This window comes from Dasypus novemcinctus, chromosome 8 (assembly GCF_030445035.2).
Source record: "Dasypus novemcinctus isolate mDasNov1 chromosome 8, mDasNov1.1.hap2, whole genome shotgun sequence".
Taxonomy (NCBI): Eukaryota; Metazoa; Chordata; class Mammalia; order Cingulata; family Dasypodidae; genus Dasypus; species Dasypus novemcinctus.
This window is the reverse complement of record NC_080680.1, coordinates 25,663,316-25,687,641: the sequence shown is the minus strand read 5'-3', so window position 1 is coordinate 25,687,641 and position 24,326 is coordinate 25,663,316. Positions and strand designations below refer to the sequence as shown.

At 38.4% G+C, this 24,326-nt stretch overlaps 1 protein-coding gene across 1 annotated transcript in view; it reads right to left on the bottom strand.

Annotated features, from left to right (window-relative positions):
• Positions 1-24,326, bottom strand: part of RASEF (RAS and EF-hand domain containing) — a 94,490-nt gene that overhangs the window by 40,858 nt on the left and 29,306 nt on the right. Inside the window, exons 2-4 of the mRNA XM_004449478.5 lie at positions 11,948-12,094; positions 9,076-9,166; positions 2,859-2,954 (exon numbers count right to left, since the gene is read on the bottom strand). Coding sequence (XP_004449535.1) covers positions 2,859-2,954; positions 9,076-9,166; positions 11,948-12,094 — 334 coding nt within the window. The remainder of the gene's footprint in view (positions 1-2,858; positions 2,955-9,075; positions 9,167-11,947; positions 12,095-24,326) is intronic.

Below are 24,326 nucleotides of genomic sequence, written 5' to 3'. Positions count from 1 at the left end.
AGCTATGTAAAATCTAGGAGGATTTGAGTTTTTGTTTTAAATAATTTAAACATTTGAAAAAGAAATTTTAATTTTCTTTGAAACAACTTAGAAGTTCTTTTGGAAAACCATTCAATTATAACGCAGCCCAATCCATGCTTCTTCAAGTAGGCTGCATAGGAATCTGGACCTTTACACTCTCCTTGAACTTCACCTGCACTTAAAACTTTTTATCCCATATTATTGTTATTTGTATGTGTCTTCCATTCTGTGCCAGAGCCTAGGCTTATCTAGAGGCAGAGATAGTGTCAGATGCACCTGTGTTTCCTTCACAGTGAGTTTGCTTATTAAATAAAAGCCTGAACTAAGTAAAATTTAGAAATGATATGAAGTTCAGGATGCAACACATAAAATCATATAAATACACGCATGACCTTTGCTTGCTGGTGGATTTATTAGTAATACCAGATTGAAGTGGTTTTGGAGCATCTAAAACATAGAGAACAAAAAATTTATCTCCTACAAATAGCTTCCATCCTCAAGGAAGTGTGGAGATTTGTGGTGTCCATTTACTTAATGTGTACGTTATTCATCAAAATGAATCTCATATTTCATCAAGTGTAAGTACTTTGATCCTGGAGTTTTCTTCATCCTGCCAGATAGTGTCAACTGAAGCTTTTCACACAAGTATGTCACAACTGCCACATGGATGACCATGACAGTGGAGAGTCATTGATTCTAAGATGCACTCTGATTTCAGAGAGGATAAATTGTGGAAAGATATGAGTTTCTTTGAATGAATGGTATAGGATGATGGTAATTAAAATAAAATATGAAACCTTTTCTATGGTTCTTTATAATTTTTAACATACTTTCATAAACCATCCCTTGTTTTTCATAATAACCCTATTAGACAGGAAGTTGGTTAGAAGTGAGGAAAACACAATCCGTGCAGTAAGATGACCCTGTCACTTGACAGCTGTGCATGTGCCTTTTACCAAGTTATTTAACTTCTCTGGAACTCAGTGTTCACATCTGTAAAAGAGGGAAATTTACACATCCCTCAAAGTTTCAGAATTAGATTTTTTAATTGTGATTTTAATGAACTGGAAAGGCAATGAAACATCAATTATTTTGGCTAGGCACAGCACTCATTATGGATCCCATTTCACAGGAAAAAATTAAAAATCAGAGGGATGAAGCCACTTGTCCCTGGTGTGACAGGGCAGAAAGTAACATTGCCTGGGTAGATATTCAGGCTTTCCCACTCTTCACTCGGGCCCTTTTACTGTTCAGTGTTGTTTGGTCTTCAATGTAGGCTATATCAGGGCAAGAATCGCTCTGTCTATTCTTGCATTGAGGTTTGGGAGGCCACAGAAAAAATGAGGACAGTGGTTGGGAGAATATATGCCTCTGGCATAAATGTGGGATTGGTCAATTCAAATTCTGCAAAACATTTTGTATGTTCTAATGACATGTGAAAACTAGTTACGAGGTTGACGTTGATGATAATTTTCCAAGAAGGGTACCAGGGAGAATTCTTTATGATCCCAGAGGTTTAAATTACAACAGCTTACAAAATCCAGTTAATCATCACAATTTCATTGAATCTAAATCCTGGAAGGGGCATTAATGTCAATCACAGCCAGGTAAGCAAAGTGATGTCCCGAAGATCATAATGCCACTTTTAGTGATGATTACTTTCTAATGATCTGTCTTCAGTTTAGTGAAGATATTTCCACTAATTATGGAGACAACCCTATGCAAGATGTGAAATCAGTGCTGAACTGGAACCCCCTTCTACGGCTGGTGAGAGCCCTTTTAAGCATCTGTTCCCAACACTGCATACAGTGATGTCAACTTGGTTGCTTGGACGTGGTAACTGTGGAAATATTTATAGTATGGAAATTGCAAATGCTACAAGTTGGGGCTTCCATACAGTCCCTGGGAGCCAGTTTTTACATATTTATGTATAGTACTGAGTGAAATGGACCTGCTCATTAGACTCCAAATAGAAAGCAAAGGCAAATATTCAATCACATCACTGTTCATATATCAGTGAGTTCTCTCTCACCTCTTGCTGACCAGCTCTTGCTGAAACTTTCTACACAGAAGAGGAATATTCATTTAATTCAATAAATTCCCACTGAAAACCTACCACAAAATCTGCAGTAAGACAGGAGCAGGGAGATACAGGTAACTGAGAAACACAGTGCCCTCCTGACGCATGGGACTTGAAGACATTTGGTTGGTGGAGACAATGGAAAGCAAACAGGAATTTGATGGGCAATTGTTCAAGGGATAAAAAATATTTCTTAGATCTATGCAAAAGAGTATGTGGGGGAAGCAGCTGTGGCTCAATCAGTTTGGCTCCCTGCTACCATATGGGAGGCCCTGGGTTCACCTCCCAGGGCCTCCTTGTGAAGGCAGGTTCGCCCGCACACTGTGGAGAGCCCTGGCCTGCAAGCGCTGGGAGAGCCAATCAGCAAGGTGATGCAACAAAAAGGGAGACAAGCAAAAAACACAGAATGCACAGCAAATGGTCACAGAGAGCAGATGGCAAGGAAGCCACGGGGGGGGGGGCGGATAAATAAATAAATACAGACACAGAAGAACGCACAGTGAATGGACACAGAAAGCAGACAGCAAGCAAAAAGCCATGGGGGCAGGGGGGTTAAAAAAAAGAGTACGTGGGCCCTGAAACAAGGAAAGGAATTTAGGGGCCCTTTAAAAACAAGTCTTTCCAAGGAGTTTAATCAAACTCCAAAATCTGATTCCAACTGCCACTTAAATATTATCCCAAATGCTTTAATCATTAATAACTGAAACACACTGTAATACTAAGACTACTCCTAAAAGTCTAGCTGCCACATACCTACCTTTTTGAGTTTTTTTATGGTCACCTGTAGATCTCCTACTTCTGTTTCATACTGACGTCTGAGGTCAGTAAGAGCTTCTTCAGCTTTGCGTTTTTCCTAGAAGAAAATATACATATATATTTATTGCAAATTCACAAGGTTGATTTAAATAAACAACTTTCCGAACACATGAATGAGAAACCTTTTTTGTCAAACCAAGGCTGAGCCCAAGTGTCCTACACAGGAAAGGTGAGAAGGCACAGAGAAAAATTTATCACCGTCCAGCTTATTTCATTTCTTATTTGCAATAAGTGGAAGCTATTAGAAGATTATTACATTAACATAGATGAGAAATGGTAGTGGTTTGGATCAATTCCTTACAATATTCCAGAAAATGAAGGAGGGAATGCTTCCTAATTCATTCTATGTGACCAGCATCATCCTGATACCAAAATCGGACAAAGACACTAAAAGAAAACTACAAACCAATGTCTTATGAACACAAATGCAAAGCTGAAAAGCAAAACTTCAGCAAATTAAATTCAATGTCTATATGTATATATTTATATATATACATCATGGCCATGTGTGGTCTACTCCAAGAGTACAAGTTTAACATTAAAAAATCAACTATTTGTTAAAATGTTATTATTTACTTAATAGTGTTTTGGGGTAGATTCCATCAGATTTTCTTGATAGATAATTATACAATTTATAAATAATGATAGTTTTAATTCTTTTGTTCCAATCTAAATGATGTCTTTCATTTATTTTTCTTGCCTTACTGCACTGGTCCGAAGAATGGAAATAAAAATGATGAGAGGAGACATCTTTGTCTTTTTCCCAATCTTGAAGCCAATCATAAAATAATATATTTTAGTTCACTAAATTGTATTTTAGGCACTCACTAACCTGATATAGTGCAATATAGCCTTAACTGATGTTAAGATTTTAAAATCACCCAGAAGCAAATATCTGTAACTGTTGTGACTCACTGCACTGTAACCCAAATGCTTTGTTTCTTTGATGCTGATGCTATATTTTGTAAACTGCATAATCTTTACCTTATAACAGAACAGTAATGAAACAACTCATATCTGGCCCCCAGTTACATTCCCTTATCTTATATTGCAACCCTGAAATCTGATACTCCTATGCACAGCCCTCAATGTTTATTAATAAAATAACATGAGTAAACCCTGAACTGAACAAGTCAATTCTGATGAGATTTAATTGGTCTATCTGACACGCACATACTCAAAGATTAGACTATCGCTAATAACCCTGTCATCTCAAACCACCCACTCATCAGGCTCAAAATGTCCCTTTCTAGTCATGCAGCCTGTGAGTCAGCATGATGCCCACCTGGCACATTCCTCACTATCGTGCTATTATCTTCCCTCAGTTGTCACAACCCCACCTCCCTTTTTGTTCAATCCCACAAAAACCTTAAGTACTTCCAACTCAGGGAGAGAGAGTTGACACTGCCTCCTGTCTTTGGGAGGTTAGCCTTTGCTGAATAACCTCTTTCTCCTCTCAATATCCTTAATTGACTATCTGATGTGCAGGACAAGGACTCACTTTTGAACTACAACAATCTTAGAGAGAAAGCATTCAGTCTTTCAACATTAAACATCGTATATGAGTTTATCCCAAGAATGACAATTTGTTTTAAGACTCAAAAACCAATCAATGTAATGCACTGTAATATTCTAGAAAAGAAAAACCATACGCTCAATTCAACAGACACTGAAAAAGTATTTGACAAACTCCAACATCCACTCCTGATTTTAAAAAAATAAATTTTAAAAATCTTCAGAAAACTAATAATAGAAGAGAACATCCTCAACTTCAAAAAGGTCATCTATGAACAAAATATCATTACTAAATAATTGAGCTTACCAATTCTACAAGACATAAGAACAATATACAAAAATCAATTGTATTTCTATACATTCAAAACAATCAGAAATTAAAATTTTAAAAAAGACCATTTACAATAGCATCGAAACATGAAATACTTTGGAATAAATCTGATAAAATAAATATAAGTTCTTTTCATTAAATACAACAAAATATTTCCCAGAAAAATTAAAGAAGACCTGAACAAACAGAGAGGTATCCATATTTTGGGACTGGAATATTTACTATTGTTAAGATGTCAATTCTCTTCAAATTGATCTATAAAGTCTCATTCAAAATTCAGGAGGTTTTTTGGTAGAAATCAACAACCTGATTCTATGACAACAAAAAGCACCTAAAATAACCAAAACAACTTTGAAAAAAAATAAATGCTGAAGAACTAATATTATTGGTTTAATGACTTCTTATAAAGCAACAATTATCAAGACTTTATAAAACTGGAGTAAAGACAGACAAATCAATGAAGGGACCAGAATAGAGAGCCCAGAAATAAACCCACATGGTCCCCCGCATAGGGGAGCCCCACGCGCAAGGAGTGCACCCGTAAGGAGAGCCTCCCAGGGCGAAAGAAAGTGCAGCCTGCCCAGGAATGGCACCGCACACACTTCCCGTGCCGCTTACGACAACGGAAGCGGACAAAGAAACAAGACGCAGCAAATAGACACAGAGAACAGACAACCGGGGGAGGGGGGGAATTAAATAAATAAATAAATCTTTAAAAAAATAAAAAATAAACCCACATGAATTAAGTCAACTGACTTCGGACAAAGCACAAAGGCAATTCAGTGGAGAACAAAGTGCATAAGTAACACAGTGGATAGCCTTTTCAAAAGATATGAAAATTGGACAGTCACATGCAAAATATAAAACAAAAAATAAGAATTTCAATCCATAAACATCATATACAAAGTGAACACTAAAAGTAAAACCTAAAACAATAAAATTTCTAGAAGAAAACACAGGAGAAAATCTTTGTGACCTTGGATAGGCAGAGTTCTTAAGGATCACATCAAAGCACAATCCATGAAAGAAAAAAATTAATTAATCAAACTTTATCAAAATTAAAACCATCTGCTCTTCAAAAGACTGTTAGGAGAAAGAAAAGACAAGCCACAGTCTGGTAGAAAATAGTTACATGTCAGTTATCTGATAAAGACATTGCATCGAAAACTCAATAATAAGAAAATAGTCCAATTTTTTAAATGGGCAAAATATTTTTAACAGACACTTCATGATGAGATTTTTCTATACACCTTTTAGAAAGCTTAAAGTATAGAACTCTCAGACATTACTGGGGAAAATATACAACGGAACAACCACTTTGGAAAACAGTTTGGCAGTCTGTTACAGTTTAAACATAAACCTACATATATAATCCAGCCACTTCACTCTAAGAATTTATGCAAGAGAAATTAAAGCCTATGTTCATACAAAAATATGTACATGAATGATCATGGCAACTTTATTTGTAATAGCCACAAAACTGGAAATAACTCAAATGTGCTTCCATTGATGAATGGATAAACTAATTATGGTATATTTAGACAAGAGGATTCCACTCAGCAATGAAAAGAGTGAACTATTGATATATGCTACACGGGCGAATCTCAAAAAAATTTTGCTAAGTAAAATAAGCCACACAAGAAAGAATATGGATATGTACTTTATAAATCCATTTATATAAAATTCTTTAATTCAAGCTAATCCACAGTGATGGAAGACAAGAAGGGTGGTTGCCTGGCAAGAAGGGACATAGACAAGACAAAGGGAGGGGTATGAGGAAACTTTTTAGTTGATGGATACATTCAATATCTTGATTACAGTGATGGTTTCAGAGGTATATCCATATCTCAAAACATGATATTATACACTCTAAATATGTGCAGTTTACTGTGTGCCATATAATTTTTAAAAACTAATGTGAAACAATGTAATATGCACTATACTCAATAAGAGTCTAAGTCAGGAGAGATGAATGTGCTAGTAAACAAGGAGAAAGTGAGACTTTTCATGACTTTTGCAGATTTGAGGCAAGTAGAAAGGAGTGACAGTCATCAAAGCAAGTAAAACCGCTGGAACCAAAGCACAGCAATGAGCAGGTATGCCACTGGACTAGAGCTCTTGGGTAAAGGCAAGGAGAGGGTGGAGGTGAGCCAGGCTGACCGGAAGAAAGTTCTGGAAAATCTTCCATTAGCCTAGATGCGTTATAACAAAAAGACTGTGTTTAGAAGACATCAAGTAGACTCGGATGAGGCTGGTGAGCAGGTTTCATCTCCGCGCCAAGGCTGAAATGGTAGTAACCCCTGGAGGCCATGCCAAGGCCGAGCTCACAGCTGTGTTCGGAAGAAAGGAAAGAGCGAGTGTCCGCCAGGGCTGTGGAAGGGAAGTGAGCATGTGGATGCCACCAATTAGCCACCCCTGGACCAGAGCCAAGGATACCAGCTAGGAAGATGTTACAACTAACAAAACACAAGGTTATAAGAGTCAGACAGAAATGGGGGCTGCAATAATGTCGCCATTACCAACAACAAAGTTAGGAGATATTTAGCTGGAAGAAGCGACGGCATTTGATGACAGGCTAACAAGTGTGCTTTAGTTAAGTGTTTGATTAACGAAAGAATGGATGGATGAAAGAAGGAAGGACGGAACGCACAGATTAAATACAGTGGATAGAGGGAAAAGAGGAAAGAAGAAAATGATTTCACTGTTTCTATATTACAGAAAAAATATTCCAGACAGATGAATGGGATATCTATTGCACAAAACCCGGACGGCAAATCAGGAACCATTTACCCTGTTGGGTTGACATCCAAATCATTATTAAACTCGTTATTAAGAGATAAATGATAACAAAGAGACCCAAGGGCACATGCATAGTAAAGCAGTTTAAGGGGAGTCTGAAAGGAATCAAGACAACACGGGGAAAGAGAAAGGAGCAGATGGCAGCAGGCACGGCTCACCCACCACTTCTCAGGGACAATGCTAAGTGCTTTCTACCGGTTATCATGCTCCAACCTTTGTTCAAGCAGGCAGGTGGCATTTGGGGGACTGAACCGTGGACCCCAGTTTGGACCCAAATTGGTGTTAGTCCGCATTCTGGTAGGTGTGGACTTAACTGTAAATAAAATCTCTTCAGTGTTGCTGCCGTGAAGGTGTGGCCCCACTGAATCAGGTTGTACTTTAATCCAAATTACTAGAGTTCTTTATAAACAGAGCGGAAGTCAGACAGAGAGAGAAGCCATGTGGAGCAGCCAGAGCTGGAAGTCCAGGGAACCTGGGAGAGAAAGGAGAAGATGCCACCACCATGTGCACTGCCATGTGCCAGAAAAGCCAAGGAACCCCGCAGACGGCCAACCAGCCAGGAGACACCCACCCCGGGAGGCAAAGACTTCTAGCCTTTGAAACTGTAAGCCAGTACAGTCCTGTTGTTGAGCCAACCCATTGTAAGGTATTTGTTTTAGCAGCCAGGAAACTAAAACATGGCATTACCCCATTTTAGAGATGGGACAATAGAGGCTCAAAGATCTGGTGCCACCTAAACAAGGTAAGAGGACAGCCAATATTCAATCTGAGGTCTACTGAATGCCAACACTCAGGCCCTTTCTGCTCTATTCCACTACCTTGCAGAGTTAATGGAACAAACAAATAGATAAAAGTGGAATTTTTAACCTAACATTTACCTACACAAAGAAATACATCCGTTTTCTGTTTACAGTAAACATTAATCACCCACAGATATTTTATAAGGAAAAAAGATAATTATTTCCTCAGTGGAAATCACTGAGGCAGCACCCAACTTTCAGCTTTAACGAGTTCCTACAATGAAGAAGAAAAGGTGTGTTGCATTGTAAAATTCTGACGTTCAAAGACAGGATTTTAATTTCACTGTAATCCAGATTTAAAGTTGGCAGTGGACGATGCCAATGAGCTAGTGGCCCAGGGCAATGAGAAAGCGGCTTGAAGACATGTCAAGCCACTTTCTCTGCTGAAGATAGGCTCTGCCTTCTGCTGCAGGCCTCAGCTCTCATGTCACCTCTCCAAGGAGGCCTCCGACCTCCCAAAAGAAAGCAACCTTGACTCCCCGCCACTATGTACTACACATGCCACTTTTTCTTCATTGCACTGTTGCAGTCTGAAATTACCTGATTTATTTATCACTTGTTTATAATCTGTCTCTCTCCCTAACCTATCTCCCCAAAACACAACCACTTAAATAGGCTTGCTTCACCTATCCCCTATACCCAGAAGAGCACTGGTATATAAAAGGTACCCCATAAAGTTTTGTTCAAGGAATAAGCCAATCCCAGAAACTCACATCTTTCCGAGTCTTGTGTTCTGCTGCCTGAATCCTCTGATCCATTTCCTCTTCCAACTCACTCAGCTGCATGGCTGCCTGGTCCTGGGCTCTGAAATCCAAAAGGATGCATGTCTTTGACTTGTAAGATGAAAGAAAGTTTAGAACTCCTCTATTTCAAGCCCTGTATTATACAGATGAGGAGATGCACATCATTCAAACTAGTATTCCCTATTCCTTCCACAGAGAAAATGTGATTGGTAATTTGTCCACTTAGGTGCAAAATTACATTAAAACTAGATATTAAATAAATGAAATTATATAAAATGATATTTAATAAAATTGAAGCAAAGAATAGGTAAAGATATTAATTCACTGAGAATCTCAATAAATTCTGAAAATCCTATTTGCTGACATGACTGAACTACAAAACAGCAAAAAGATGGTTTAAATTTTGAAATTGTATTATTTAAGACTCACAACACTACATGCTAAAGTTAGAAGGGAAGAAAATAAAAGATCTAAACAATACTTATTTCTAATTGGTCCTCTGAAGTTCTAGGCTATAGATGAGGCTACCTTTTAGAAAACTTTTGTGCCTTTTATAAATCAATTAAACCTCTATTTCTAGAGTTAGAGCACTCTGTCTTGCCAGAAATGGAAAAATTTAGGTGAGAAGGGTTCCAGGGTAATTCAGTTTTGCAATTGTCTAGTATGGAGATATCTGTCACCTTGCAAAAGTTGGGATTTCAGATTAAACCCTAAAAGAGAGAGAAAAAAAAAGAATTATTCTCGCTCAGCTACAAGTCTAACTATTTAGCTTTTCACATGCATATGATTTGTCTATCCAAATAGATGTTACATCACTCCTAATGTGAGATCATGAGATTTTGACAGTCAATTCACCTTGACCAATGATACCCTAATAACAGAAGGTAGAGAGCAGTCCTTATATATAAAACTGGCTCTCAGCTTCCAGTTTGACGGGCTTCTACTACACCATCCTACCTGCTTTTGACTTACTAATGCCCTCACAACACAATTTGCTCATGCATTAGTTTACTCTCTACATAAAACTCCAAACCAGAGTTGGGGCATGGAGAAGACCCCAAACTCAATTCTGGAATAGCTTCTTACTGTTTTTAGCTCCTGTTTATTTCCTCCTCACTTCTACATTCTCAAGTTATGTTAACCATGTTTGGAAAGACAGCTCATTGCTGTTTACAAATACCTGCTACAGGAATTACATAACCCCATAGCAAATTTTTTTTGGCCAACTCTGGGAAAGTAAATAATTGGGCGACAAATCCTTCAGGACCATTTTTTTAAGCTGCTCCTTGAAACATCAGGGCCTGCTCCTGAAGGTGTTCTCTCTGCCCTTCTCATTTCTGAGCAACTCTTTTTTTTTTTTTTTTGGTACATCAGGGAGCCCATAAAGAGCATTTGCCCCAGCCATTCCTAATTCTCGGGCAAATGCCTGGAGCACTGGGGCTGTGCACTACAACTTAGACCAGGCTCTTTCCATGACTCTTCTACTTTCCTGACCAACCTGAGGTGAGGAAGGTCCTTGGCTGAGTAAGAATGGGAATGGTCACAGGTGGTCTGTACCCAGGCGTGCACCTATTAAAACCTGTTTTAACAGATATTCACAGGATCACTGAGGACTGAGTATGTGTCTGCTAGTCACCCCTCAAAAGAGGCCAGCTCCGGGCTCTGATCCTCACTCCTGAATTATCTCTAAGATTTGGAGATCTGAGCTCTGCCCTATATTAATGGAGGGCCCCCAGAAGGCAAACTTGAGGGAAAAGATCAAGGTCAGGAAATGAAAATGTTCTGAAGAGACCCCCGTGAAGAATTTAACTCTTATGACTACATTTCCCCTTATATATTTTAATTCCCTTCAGTGACTCCAAAGGGTCAACTCTAACAGCTTCATCACCATGTTGAGGCAAAGAATAAAGAGACTGAGGAGCTGAAAAGAAGTGGGACCTGCAGCACGTGCCCACCCCCCACGCCCACCCCCACGCAGAAAGCACCCCATCGAAGGGGCCGCACCTACAAGTTCTAGAGACCAATGGGGCTGGGAACACAGCGCTGGGGCTGCGGGAAGAAGCACGTGGCTGGGAGAAGCATCTCTGCAGCAGAACACCCAGGATGTGCTAGGGCAGTGGTCCTCCTGGGGAGCAGAGAGGCTGACACTTAGTGGTAATAACGCAAATGCTGCTACTGCAAGGGGTTGCTGTCAGAGCCAGTAAGCCATCCCCTGTAAGCCAGCTGTGGCTTACCTAAACCAACTGGACTAGAGGAAGGGTTTAACAGTTTCTGGTGTTAGTTCAGGTGGGAGGGCCAGGGGAGGAGGGCTAGAAAGAGGGAAAGCAGCCTTGCTCAGCAGCCACCAGGTCAGAGGGCCTGCATCCACCACCTCAGCTATTTAGTCTCAACACCCTGAACAGGTGAGTTCTTTTCATCGGCCTTTTGCAAATGCAAAACCTGAGACTCAGGTTGATTAGGTAACCTTCCCATGGTCAGACACCACTAAGTGACAAGGCCAGGCTTCAAAAGGAGTGATGCTACCTCGTGAGACAAAAAGTTTCCTATATGGTTCAATCAGCTGGATGTAAGATTTTTAAAACGTCTCCAGCTTTTTATGAATTGAATTACTGTCCTAGAAGAGTTTATAGAATAGGGTGGCAGTGACCTGCTGATTGCTGGCTGACCTGACGAATCACTGCCTGACTCAACTGCCCTCGTGCTGGCTTCGATTAGACAGCTCTCGATGGTTGAGGTTTAAGAAGCCCACCTATATCGCAGTGTGATAATGCCGCTCAGTCCATGTGCCACACAGGTCAGAGAGCAAGTTAAAGAAGCACTTGGAAAGGGATGATTTCAATACCTCTTCACGGCAATGGCCAGGTTTTCCATTTCTGTGCTCTGAAGTTTGATCTCACGGATAAAGTTCTTTATAACATGTTCGTACGGCTGAATTAGTCTTGGCTCCACGAGGTTGATGTTTTGATACAGGGTACTAACTTGCTCTTTTCTGCCAAAAAATATTAACAATTACATTAAGCCAATAAAAATGACATAAGAAGGCAAATTTGCAGGGTATTTTTAAGAAAGAGACACATAAGTAAAGAACCAAGGAGGGAAAGAGCAGTAATGATAGAACGACCTAGAGTGAAGCAAAAGACAGTGGTCAGAGACGGTGCTGCGGTATTCTGGATATGAGAAGTCGGAGGCCAGTGAGAGCCCTGGAAATGGATAGGGAGGGGCTGATAGGGAAAGGCATTTTTTGTCACTGCTATTTTTTTCATTTTTTGTATTTAATGGAAAGGTTAATAAAGCTACAGAAAAAAAAAATTAGGCTACAAGACAACACTTACTTAATTCCATGGTCCTCCAATCTCTCTTGAAATATGTTTTAGCCTTTATACTCATAAGAGTAGATATATCTATTATTTTATATTAAGATTTCATATAAATCCATATTTTATATGTATTTCTATGTGACAGCCCTTATACTTGTCATTGAATACCTTTTATTAAAATATAAATAATATTAAAATAATATTATATTATATAATATATAATATATAATATTATAATATTATATAATATATAATATTAAAATAATATTAAAATAAATTTAAATAATATTAAAATAATATTAAAATATAAATAATATTAAAATATAAAAAATATATTAAAATATAAAAGTGTTCAGAGATATTTCCATCGAATAATCAACAAGACTTGGTAACTGATCTGCTAGAGCAGAAAAGGAGAGGCAGTGGGGCTGGTGGCACCCTTGACTCCCAGTTTGGGAGAAGCAGCTGATGCACCAAGTGGAACCTAGTGTGAGCTACGGACAGCGTGCTCTTTATTTGTAGGTAATGAAGTCCACATACCTCAGCTGCTACATGGGATACCATCTCTGTGTGGGGGCTTAATAACCGCCACTATTACCCCACCAGGGACAAAGCTTCCCTGGATGGGTGGGCTGCTGTTGCCCTCCTTGGACAGCTCTCTCCAGCAGACCATCCACTCCATCCTTCCTTCTCTTGACCCTAGTGGAGAGCTGAGCTTGGCGATAGTTAACACAAGCTGTGGCTGTGTGGTGACAGTGGCAGCACTTTTTCAGAACAAAGAACATTTAGGCCAATTGAAAGAAATGCCAGGAATTCAGATACTATGAAATCCTTTGGGCCAGAGCTGATAATTTACCCTAAGCCCAGCATCACAGAACTCTGCCAATTCTCAGCGAGTTTAGACATGTTAAGGATAGACAATAATCACAGTAAATCTCACTGCTTTCACACATTGCATTAGTTAAGAAGTCATCTCCAGTGGCTTGGATAACTCTTACATTCAGTGATCCCTTGCTGTGATTTTGTGGGTACTCCCCTGAAAATGCAAAAGCCCTTCGGTCACCTGCCCATGACATAGAGAGAGTCCTCTTATAAGGTTAATAACTAGAAGCCCTTACTAGTATCCAGGTGTTAATCATGTTCTGGCAAACTTTTGGGAGGGCGTCTACAGGAACCATGAAGGCTGAAGACACGTCACAGTCACCTGTGATAATGACACCAGAACGACGGTCACAGATGACCACTGAGAAACCCTGAGCACAAAACCCATACCCACCTGTATTAGTCAGCCAAAGGGGGTGTTGATGCCAAGTACCAGAAATGTGTTGGCTTTTATAAAGGGCATTTATGTGAGGTAAAAGCTTACAATTACAAGGCCCTGAAGAATCCGACTCAAGGTCCCATAAGAGATACTTTCTCACCCAAGTCAGTTGCCACGTGTTGAAGCAAGATGGCGGGCGATCTCTGCGAGGGTTCAACTTCCTCTCTCAGCTTCAGGCTTGCATAGGGCTTGTTACTTACTTTCCAGGCTCAGCTGCAAACTACCAGGCAAATGGCTCATCCCTCTTCCTGGGACGCAGGATCAAACTTCTCTCCTCTGTCGTGTGTATGGAGCTCACTCTCTCCCTCTTCTTGTGTCTTCTTCTGTGTGTCTTCTGGAGTGTCCATTTATATAGCCCACCAAGGGGGTGGGGACTCAACCTGAGTCACACCCTACTGATAGGGTCGACTTAAAGCCCTCATCTTAACATAATTTAATCAAAGGTATCTCAGCTGAATCTAATACAATCAAAGGGGCGCCCACAAAGAGGAATAGACTAGTTTACAAACATAATCCTTCTTTTTTGAAATTCATAAATAATATCAAACTGCAACACTACCCATTACCTATATTTAACAACTGGTAATGTTTGCCATTTTTGCTATTCACTTTGCTTAAATATTTTAAAATCAATTAGAAAAAATCATGACAATTCACTCCTAAAAAATAAATAATCCATACCCACCCACTCGACCCACATTCTCTGTTGAAGGCAGCCTGTTGTGATGCTAAGAGGCATGAGAAACAATGAGATAAGCCCAGGCCTCAATAATTTAAAGGCTGCGCCCACAGTCAACTCCCAATTGGGACAGATGATACAGGTAGGTATAATACAAATCGGCATTGTAATAAAAACAGTTCTATTTAGTGAGTGCTCATTATTTTCTAGGTATTGTGCTAAACAGTTTGTATGCATCATATTTTTTAATATTCACAGCAATCCTACACAACAAGTACTTCCATCAGCCCGTTCAGCAGACATGACAGGGCTAAGGGCCCAAGGCCACACAACGATTAGGTTGCAGAGTTGGGAGTCACGCTGCAATCAGCCACAACCATCATAATGCTGCCCAGCTACATTGAACATTTGAACCCTGAGAGAAGAAAGAGGATGCAAAATCAACCAACAGAACTATGAAACCTTTCAAAACATGACGTATATATTAATGCGGAAGCTGCAAGGTGAGTCCATGCAGCTGTGAACTCTCCCAGGTTTGCTGGTATAAATAAACTGCTCGAGCGAAGCATTATTAATAAATGCCGCAGGAGTGAATCTCTTCAGTTGGTGACTTGGAGAACGTTGCCCTCCCTCCCAGAAGGGCTGAGCGCAAATGCTGTATTAGAGAGCGGTAAAAAAAATAAATCTCTATGCTTAACGTGACCCGTGTTATTTCAAGGCACCACAGAGTCTGTGAGTTCTTCGCCTTTTGTGATTTACAGATCACCAGCAGTGTGCAAAGCATCAAAACCCCTTCTTCAAAAGGAACCTGCCCATCAGGGACAGCTATCAAGATGCTGTCACCCAGCGTCCCTGCTTACTGGCTCAATGTGCAACAATGAAACATTCAGAAGTGGAGAGCTCAGTAGATCCCATGACTTCCTGCAAACTTTTAAAATGAGAAAGACACGGAACACTTCCCAAATTCCCATGGGTCCTCTGCTGATCCTGGCATTTTAGGAATATTTTACAGTAAAGTATGTAAACAGATTATTTAAAAAAATATCTCCCCCTAGCAGCAGTTTTGTTGTATGATTAGTTGCTGTATCAGAGTCGCCTGGACGGTCACTTATCCAGTTGCTTCTTGCAGAGCACAAACAGACTTAATTTCCCAGCACCTCCAGCAGGCAGGTTGGATCCTTGTGACTAGTTCTGGCCACTGCAATGTGAATGGAACTATGATTGCCAATTCCAGGCAGGGCCCTAAAATCCTTTGCACGATCCTCAGTTCATATTCTCTCATTCTCATCTCACCCATTCCCCCCAACAGGTATCTTAGCTTAAGTAAGGCTATGGCAAAGCCATATGATAGAAAGTGCTTAGATCCTTGAATCACCACATGGAGGAAACTTCATGACACCACCTGATCACATCCATCTGCCTGACACGTGAGAGAGAAATAAGTTTGTAAATGTCACTAAGACGTGAACACTGTCTGACATAGTCAGCTTGAGAGTAGAAAGGTGGCATTATAGTTTCCTGTTTTGCTTCTTGATCATCTTCTTAAAAATAACAACAACAAATACCTATAATAAACTACTGAGAAAAGATTGGAAGTATCATTTCTTCATATCATAATATACAATTAAATGGCTTTGGATATAGTTTCTAAATGATGGGCCACTATATAGTTTCATTAAAGGAAACTAACTGTAATTCCAGAATCATTATTATCTAGTATCCCAATTTATTTACAGCTTCCTTATTCACCCAAAGATAATTAGAGAAAACCAGATGTACTGGTCAGCCAAAGGGGTGCTGATGAAAAATACCAGAAATTGGTTGATTTTTATAAAGGGTATTTATTTGGCGTAGGAGCTTACAGATACCAGGCTATAAAGCATAAGTTATTTCTGTCTCCAAAGTCTGTTTTCACGTGTTGGAGCAAGATGGTTGCCGTCATCTGTGAGGGTTCAGACTTCCTGGGTTCCTCTGGGCTCAGCTCCTCTGTTTTCTCCCCAAGGTCAGCTATAGACTATCAGGAGAACGGCTCTGTCTTTCTCCCCAGGGCTCCAGCTTCAGCAGCAAACTCCCACATTGAAAGCCCTCAACTCTGTCCTTTGCCATGTCTTTTAACTATGAGTCCCCACAAACCAAGGGGTGGGGACTCACCCTAATGACATGACCCAACCAAAGCCCTAATCATAGCTTAAACACACCCTGGTACAGGCCAGATCACAAACATAATACAATACCTATTTTTGGAATTTATAACCATGTCAAACTGCTATACTAGATTAAAATATTTCCTCATCACCTTACTTGATAACTTTATATTAACTTAGTAACAAATCCTCTGGGACCAGGGTAAGTCTTTACCACCACTGTCCACTCTCTTTAGAAGGGTACAACATGATTCTAAGGAGGCATTTATTGAGCACCTTCTATGTGCAGTTCAGACACTGATTTAAGCATTTAAATGAATGATCTGACTTAATCCTCAAAAGAACCCAATGAAGAAATACTTACTATATCCTATTTACTGCAGAGGAGACTGAGGCAGAGAGGTAAGTAGCATCTCAGTAGCAGAGCTGGAATCCCAACTCAGTCCATCTGCCCCAGAGTCTGGCTCTCTGGAAGGAACTTAAGTTTACATGCCAAAAGTAAGTGCTCATCTGGTTTTTTTGGCCATAAGTATATGCCTCAGCTTAAGAAAATCTGATGTACATAGGTTCATCAGTTAATTGGTTAATTACTTCTGAAGATGGTGAACAGGATTATCCGTGTCACAAAAGGAAATCTTTCAAGAATGAAGGCATGACTGAGATGGAAATAAAATAACCTTATAAAATTTGGCTTACTTAAAGCTATTTGGGGAAAGCTCCTTGTATATTCAGTGAGGCACCCCACCCCCAATCTCTCGGTCTATGTGCTGCATTTGATCTGCTTCCACAGAACTGGAGAACTGTCTGGGTTATGCCAAGAGACCACAACATAACACATTTGGCCATTTTTATACCTGGTAGGAAAAACATAAAACCAAAACATCACTTTCTCATAGTAGGACATAATATTGGGTCCCTCTATGCAAGATTTAGCCAGGTATACATCCGTGGATTGTACCGTACAACGGACTTTGTGCCACTCCTGGATGCCAAGAAAATCTTTTGTTCCACTCCTGAGGGTGTAGCAGTCGCTGGCCTCTCCCGGTGTCCTTGTGGCTGACGTCAAAGGTTAAACAAGCAGAGGCCACACAGAGGCTGCAAACAAGGCTCTGCTTTCTCCTGAGCCTGAACCAGCGTGGCACACACGAGTGCTGAGAAGCGCGCCCAGTGGTGACAGGGATCAACTGCTCCTTTCATTCATCGAGTGCATTGCCTCAGCCAGGGCGATTACACTTGGAGTCACAAATACTGCGGAGAGGTGTTTTCAGGTGTGCCAGACAAATCCAAGATAGATGAAGGGTCACGTAAGAGGCATTAATCAGCCAAAGCAAAAAATAAAATAAAAAATACCTGCTTCCCTGCTGAACCACTAACATTAAAAAAAAAAAAAAGAATTTCTCTCTGAAGAAAAGAGTTGAACTTCAATCAGAGAAAAGTGCACCCTGAATTACCAACCAGCCCTTAGGTGTTTAAAATCGGAGCCTATTCATCTTCTTGTTCAATAAATAATAAGATGATTTGGATGAAAGAGAAAAGTAATGGCTAGTGACTGATGAAAAATTCAAAATTTAACACTTCTGGATGATCCCTGGGAAATAAGCATTTTTAAATTGCTAATAGTAACTGAAGCAAAGGGGGAAATTATATGTACTTAGAAGGAAAAAAAAAAACAGGTATACGTAGGAGGTGTGAAAAATTCTGAAGATCATACATTTCAAAAATATGGTTTTATTTAGAAGAGTTTATAATATAACCAGGCTGATATTTAAAACACCTGGATGCCCCTGGTCTCAGAACACCCCTGGAAGGCATCAAGTGCAGACAAACTCACTTCACGCTAAGCACACAGCGACCCAAGAGTGTTGGTAAGAAAACTGGCCCTCAGATTCGACTCTTGGTGCTTTGAGCATTAAAATAGGCTGCTGGCCTATTTAGATAGAGATCTAAAACCCAAAGCAGTGTTTAGTAATCAAAAGCAAGCATGTATTAAATTCCAATGTCTACATCATTCTTCTCTAGGTGCCACCACAAGAAAATTGATGTACTGACCCCCTAACATCTGAGCACGGAAAATCAAAACATCCTTGCCACCGCGGAGTAGCATGTTAAGTTCTGGAAACACCAGGCTAAGAAAGAGACTCAGTTCCTTCCTTCATAAGTTTCACACATGATTTACAAAATGCTCAGACAGTACACAACAGGTGAGCATGGCCAGGTCTGGGGGAGGGTGGGAGTTACCTGGAAAGCTGCATTCCAGCAGAGGCAGGAAGTGTTATAGAAGTTGAGAGAGGTTTAATTATTTGCGTATAGAAAGGCTAGGGCTCAGGAATGATTTTGAGAAGGAAAAAAATGACTTATTGACAGCCGGCCGGACTTGGGAGCTTTTTGTTTTAAACCCAAGCCTCAAACGAGATTTTTGAGTTTTTTTATACAGAGGAAGGGCCAAATTGTTTTTGTTTCAGTGCTCAATAAGCTTGAATTAACATGTATCTTTTACAATTTAGGTACGCTATAAGCATGGACCTTATACATTTTAGATAAGCTTTTAGCACATTCGGTTTGCATTTTTCCTGACTATTTAAAGTTTATAAAGTTTGCATTGCTAAACTGTTTCTCCAGGACTGGAGTTGTTGCCATGGTCACCAAGGCAGGGCTGCCGCCTCTTACTGTCCCACACCCACAGGTCAGGACACAGACAGCTTAGGTTATCCACAGAAGAGACAAACAGCCTCCCACCCATAGCCCACATCATTTTCCCCCCTTATGCCAAAGCTTAACTTGCTAAGTTTTGGCATAATTATTGTTGCAGTTATGAGGTAAGTGGCTATTTGTTGTTTTCATTGGTTACTTTATTAATTTTTAGTGAGGACTTAAAGACAAAGTTTCTGGGTAGTATTCACGGTTTATTTTTGTTTTTAGAAGAAGTTTTTGTCCTGGACAGTACAATCCTGGGGATGGGGTACCCCAGCAGTTATTTTGGGGGCTACTGGCACTTACATGGATTTTCCGTTAGGCTTTGATCTATTTATTAATTTTATTTTATTTTTAAAGAGTTTACTCCTTTAACTTTAAAGGGGTGCTGAAGGGAGATGATTTTTTTTTTGTAACTGTTTTCTGCTGGCCATGGGTTGTAGTTATTATTTAACAAGGTGTAAAACCTTTATTTTATTTTAACTGAAGGAAGATGGATGTGGCATTTTGTACAAAACTAGATGAAGTTTTATATGGTTAATAAGATGTTTATTTTGAAAGAAACAAACTTAATTAAAATTTTGGAATACCCATTTTTAAAAGAGGATATTGGATTACAGAGGTAGACAACATTAGGTGCTTATAAAGATGGCACCCTTTTTTTAAAAACTGGTGGGAACAGTATATATATATATATATATGTATATATATATATACACACACACACAGTATATATATATATTTTTTTAAGTTATTTATTCTTAGAGACAAATTGTAACAGATACTTAGCTTTGTGCTAAAGATGCATTTTAGGCTGTTTAATGATTGGCACTCATGTGCTCTGTTAGATGTTCCTGGTGAACTGGGACCTTTTGGGCAGTTGGTTTTATTCTGAGTTAGTGCACCAAGTTGGAAATTTTTTTAGTTTTTAGTTGTGGGGGTGATTAGAACTACAGAATAAAGTTGGTTTTTTTTACATTTTGGTTTTAATTGTATAATTTTTGGTAATTTTGATTGTTTAATAGGTGACCCATTATTAACAAGCAAGCCTTATTTTTGCTACACAGTAGAGTATAATAAAATAGTAGGTGGGCTGAGCCTGGCATCAATTAACTGGCTACCTGCAAGCCACTGGTGACCCCACTATTTTTTAGCTAAGACTGCCACTTTATTTTATAGACATGTTTATTAACTATTTAGAAAATGAAGTTACCAGGAACTTAGTTTGTTTAATATATTTTTGTACCTGATTTAGAACAGAAAAGATAGCATTATAATTATTAGGCATATATTTAGTATAAGATAAAAGTACAGCACTTAATATTAATTAATGAATTACTTAATGCATAAGGATTTTGAGTTGCAATTAATAGTTTTAAGTTTTACGTTTGTAATACTTTATATGTTATTTCTTTATGGGAGCAGGCCATAAAGTTAACTGTGTTTAAGTTTTACTTATGGTATCCTGGTAATTATGGCTCCATTTAGCATGTTTTTTACACAGTGAGCACATTGCAGCATCGTTGATTTTAGAGAGAGTTTTCAGTATTTTACCAGCCTGGTGCATAGTGCTCATCGGCTGCTGCAGGAGCTTGAAACTGCAAGGTAGTTTCTGTTGACTTCAGGAGCATAACCAGAGGCTGATGTATAGCAAACATTTTTATCTGAGGGGTTAGTGACCTGCTTAGCCAATAACTTACATGGAGAGGCAACCTGTAATGTATTTAAGGCCTGGTTTGAATGCACAAGAGAGTCTGACTTTGTTAAAGTTTATTTTTTATTTTTATATATTTTAAATATTTTAATGCAACACATTATGTATTAAATGACTTTGTTTACTTATACAATTTTACCATGAAGATAATAGTAGGTATTTTACTTTAGTGAAAAAAAACTATTTTTCATTGTTAAAATGAAAATGAAGATTTTTAATAGAATTAAGCTAACTTTTTATTACTATTTACTTAAATATGCACCTTGTGGTGGCCTTTAGACAGGTTTTATTATTACAAAGTTATTTTTTGCTATCAATATCAATCCAGGTTTTTAGTTAATAATGATTTTTAGAACTAGAACCATTTAAATGTTTTTAGTTTGGAAGTATGTTTTTATAAACTCTTTATAATTGACCACAACCACATAGACTAGTTACTTTACATTTAAATAAACTTATTAAATTACAATTACCAACTAAAGAAGCTTACTTTATTTACTTTAGAGAGCATATTTACAATCTTATTTTTTAGCTTACTTTCATTAACATGAACTTACAATTTTTATTACTCCAAAGATTTCGTACATATAATGTTCATTTATTTAATGGGTATTTTATAAACTAAGGGAGATTACATTCAAGCTAAATAAACTGAAACTATTATAGTTTATGCAAGGAACACTGTCCTTTTTTATTCATGGGAAGCCAAAACTATTTTTTCTGTTTAAGTTTTGAAACTGCAAATAATTTAAAAGCATACTGACTACCAGGTTCTGAAACACATTACAATTGCATAATTTGTTTAATTGTAATCCAGGAAAGATTTTTTCATAGCTTTTATGGACCTTTTTAATTTATTGAAATTTGGCAACAGAACCACTGACCACTCTTATTTCAAGGTTGTTAAAAGGTTTAAACTGGGAAATTACAGGGTAAATTGATTTTTAATTTCCTAGGCTAGTAGATAGGTTTAATCTGCCACACCTAGTCCTGCCCTCAAAGCTCTTGCAAAGAAAATGCCTTTTTTTAAATAGTTTTTATAATCAGACTTTTATATGACTTTTCCATCCTGCTTAGTTTAATTTGGGCTTCAGGAATATTTATTTATATATATAATTGCATATTTAATTTTTAACAATTTGAATAGAGCTCTTTTAAAAATTTTTATTCGTTAATTTGATATTATTCTGATGTATGACGATATATACTGAGCAAATAGGCAGACACAAATAGAGTTAGACACAGAAACACAACTTATTAATGTTACTTATAATTTGCATTATTTTTATACTGTTAAGTTTAATTTGGGTTTCAGAAATATATATTACTTATTTAATCCTAATAATTTGAGCAAATAGGCAGACATGAAGAGTTTGACACAGAAACATAACCTAGTTACTTAAAACTTTAATTTTTACAAAATAAGTGTGCCTGCAAAACATTTTAAAGACTCCTGAAAGTTTTCTTTGATTTGTACTATGACCATGCAGTTTTGCAAAAGAATTTTGTTTTTTAACTAATGCTTATAACCAAAATGTTCCTAATGCTTTAACACAATTTTTTTTTCAGAACCTTATATTTTTCTTTGAATTTTATGAGAGAAAGCAGGGTTACTAATACTAACGGGACAGGAGACAGGGATGTTTTACATTTGCTTTTCCCTGCACTTTAGGGGCAGAAGTTGTTATGAAATAACCATAAGCAAAGGCAAGGGGTGAGGCTAGGCTTGAAGTGACCGTAAATGAAGATAACGTTAGTTTAGAATTTACACTTACAATAATAGAGTCAGGCTAAATTTACCCAGTTATAATTTCAGTTATTTTTTTTTTTGCTGTTTTATAATATAAATGCATTTATAAGTGATTTTAACTTTTAGTTACAGTTTTTATTAAGTTTTAACCTTAAGGTGAATTGGATACCTTTATTAATTAAGCTACGAGAATTTTATTAATAACAATCCTGTGAAGTTCTGCCTTTTCCTAGTAACAGAACAAATTTTTATTTGCAAGTTATACATTTAATTTACCAGCAAGAGAGTATTGGCATTTAAATATTTATTTTTAAACTACCTTTTTACCGTGAATTTTTAGGTGCCAGCAACTGACAAAAGCTAAACAGATTTTTTTTCTCTGTAGTTTTACAACCTTGATGTTTCTAACCAGACCATTAAAAAGGCTATTAAGTGATTAGAGAGTTATTGTTTTAAGTGATAGCCTCCTTTTCTTACACAAGTTTACAGTTTTAAAACATTTCAAAGCATTTTTACATAGTTTCACAGAGACAGAGAGAGATTTGGAAAAGCAGAAGAACCTGGGCAGAATGCAAATTTATTTTGGCCTTTGACACCCTAGGGAGGGAAATTTATTGCATTTATTTTGATCCCCTTTATTTCCCCTCTTTCAGGTAGTTGGGTGCACAGCGATCAAATAGGAATGCAGTTTATGAATAGAAGGCGTGGACTCACTGGAAAGGGACAAGCCACTCCCCCATTTCCAGCTTTCTATCAAAATGGGCAGAAAGAACCTACTCAAATTCGGAGCCCCTCCCAGGGACCCAGCCACCCTGAGTGAGGCAGCCCCAAGAAACCTGGGTGTGTGACGCAGACATGGACGGCCGCCAAGCCCCAGCAAAGAGGTGGACCAGAGACAAAACAGCAGAGCATGCACAAACATCCAGACTCCACAGTTTTGCCCCATAATCAATTTACCCCCTTTCCAATGGCAAAGGAGGGTTCCAGCTCAACCAAATTTCACCACTTTTACATAACCACACAACTCCAACACCAGCATTTAGCTGACACAGACAGAAGCACAAAGGTTACTAATTTGACCCACAAGTTTTATGAATATTTTTTCAGCACGGCTGCCCCCATAGCCATTACAAACCTTAGAAAGAGAATACTTAACATTAACATCTGATATAAAGCAAATTCATTCACAATTCAGCACCATAACAAAAAATTCCAGCTAGATCTTTTTCACTGTTTAACTTTACACCCAGACCTAGCTTCACTAGAAAAGCCGATTCAGGATGTCATTTTTCTATAACCAAGTTTTTCAAAATCCAGACCAATTTCCAGGATATTAGGACTCAATTTATAAACATCCTTTTTTATTATAATTAAGCCTCCCCTTTTTCACTGGAGACAAGACCAGTACTAGATTTTAACATGCAGTTAGACAAACCCAAAACACTAGGCTTTTTACCTTTTTTTCTCCTTTTTCCAGACCTAAAGAAAACGGCTTCCCCTCAAATTTCTAGAGTTACTAGGGTTCTCTCTCAGGAGGTGATCAGGCTTTCTCCCCAGTAATTAAAGCTAGGGTTTTTTCCAACTATGCTCCCCCAGGGATTTTAC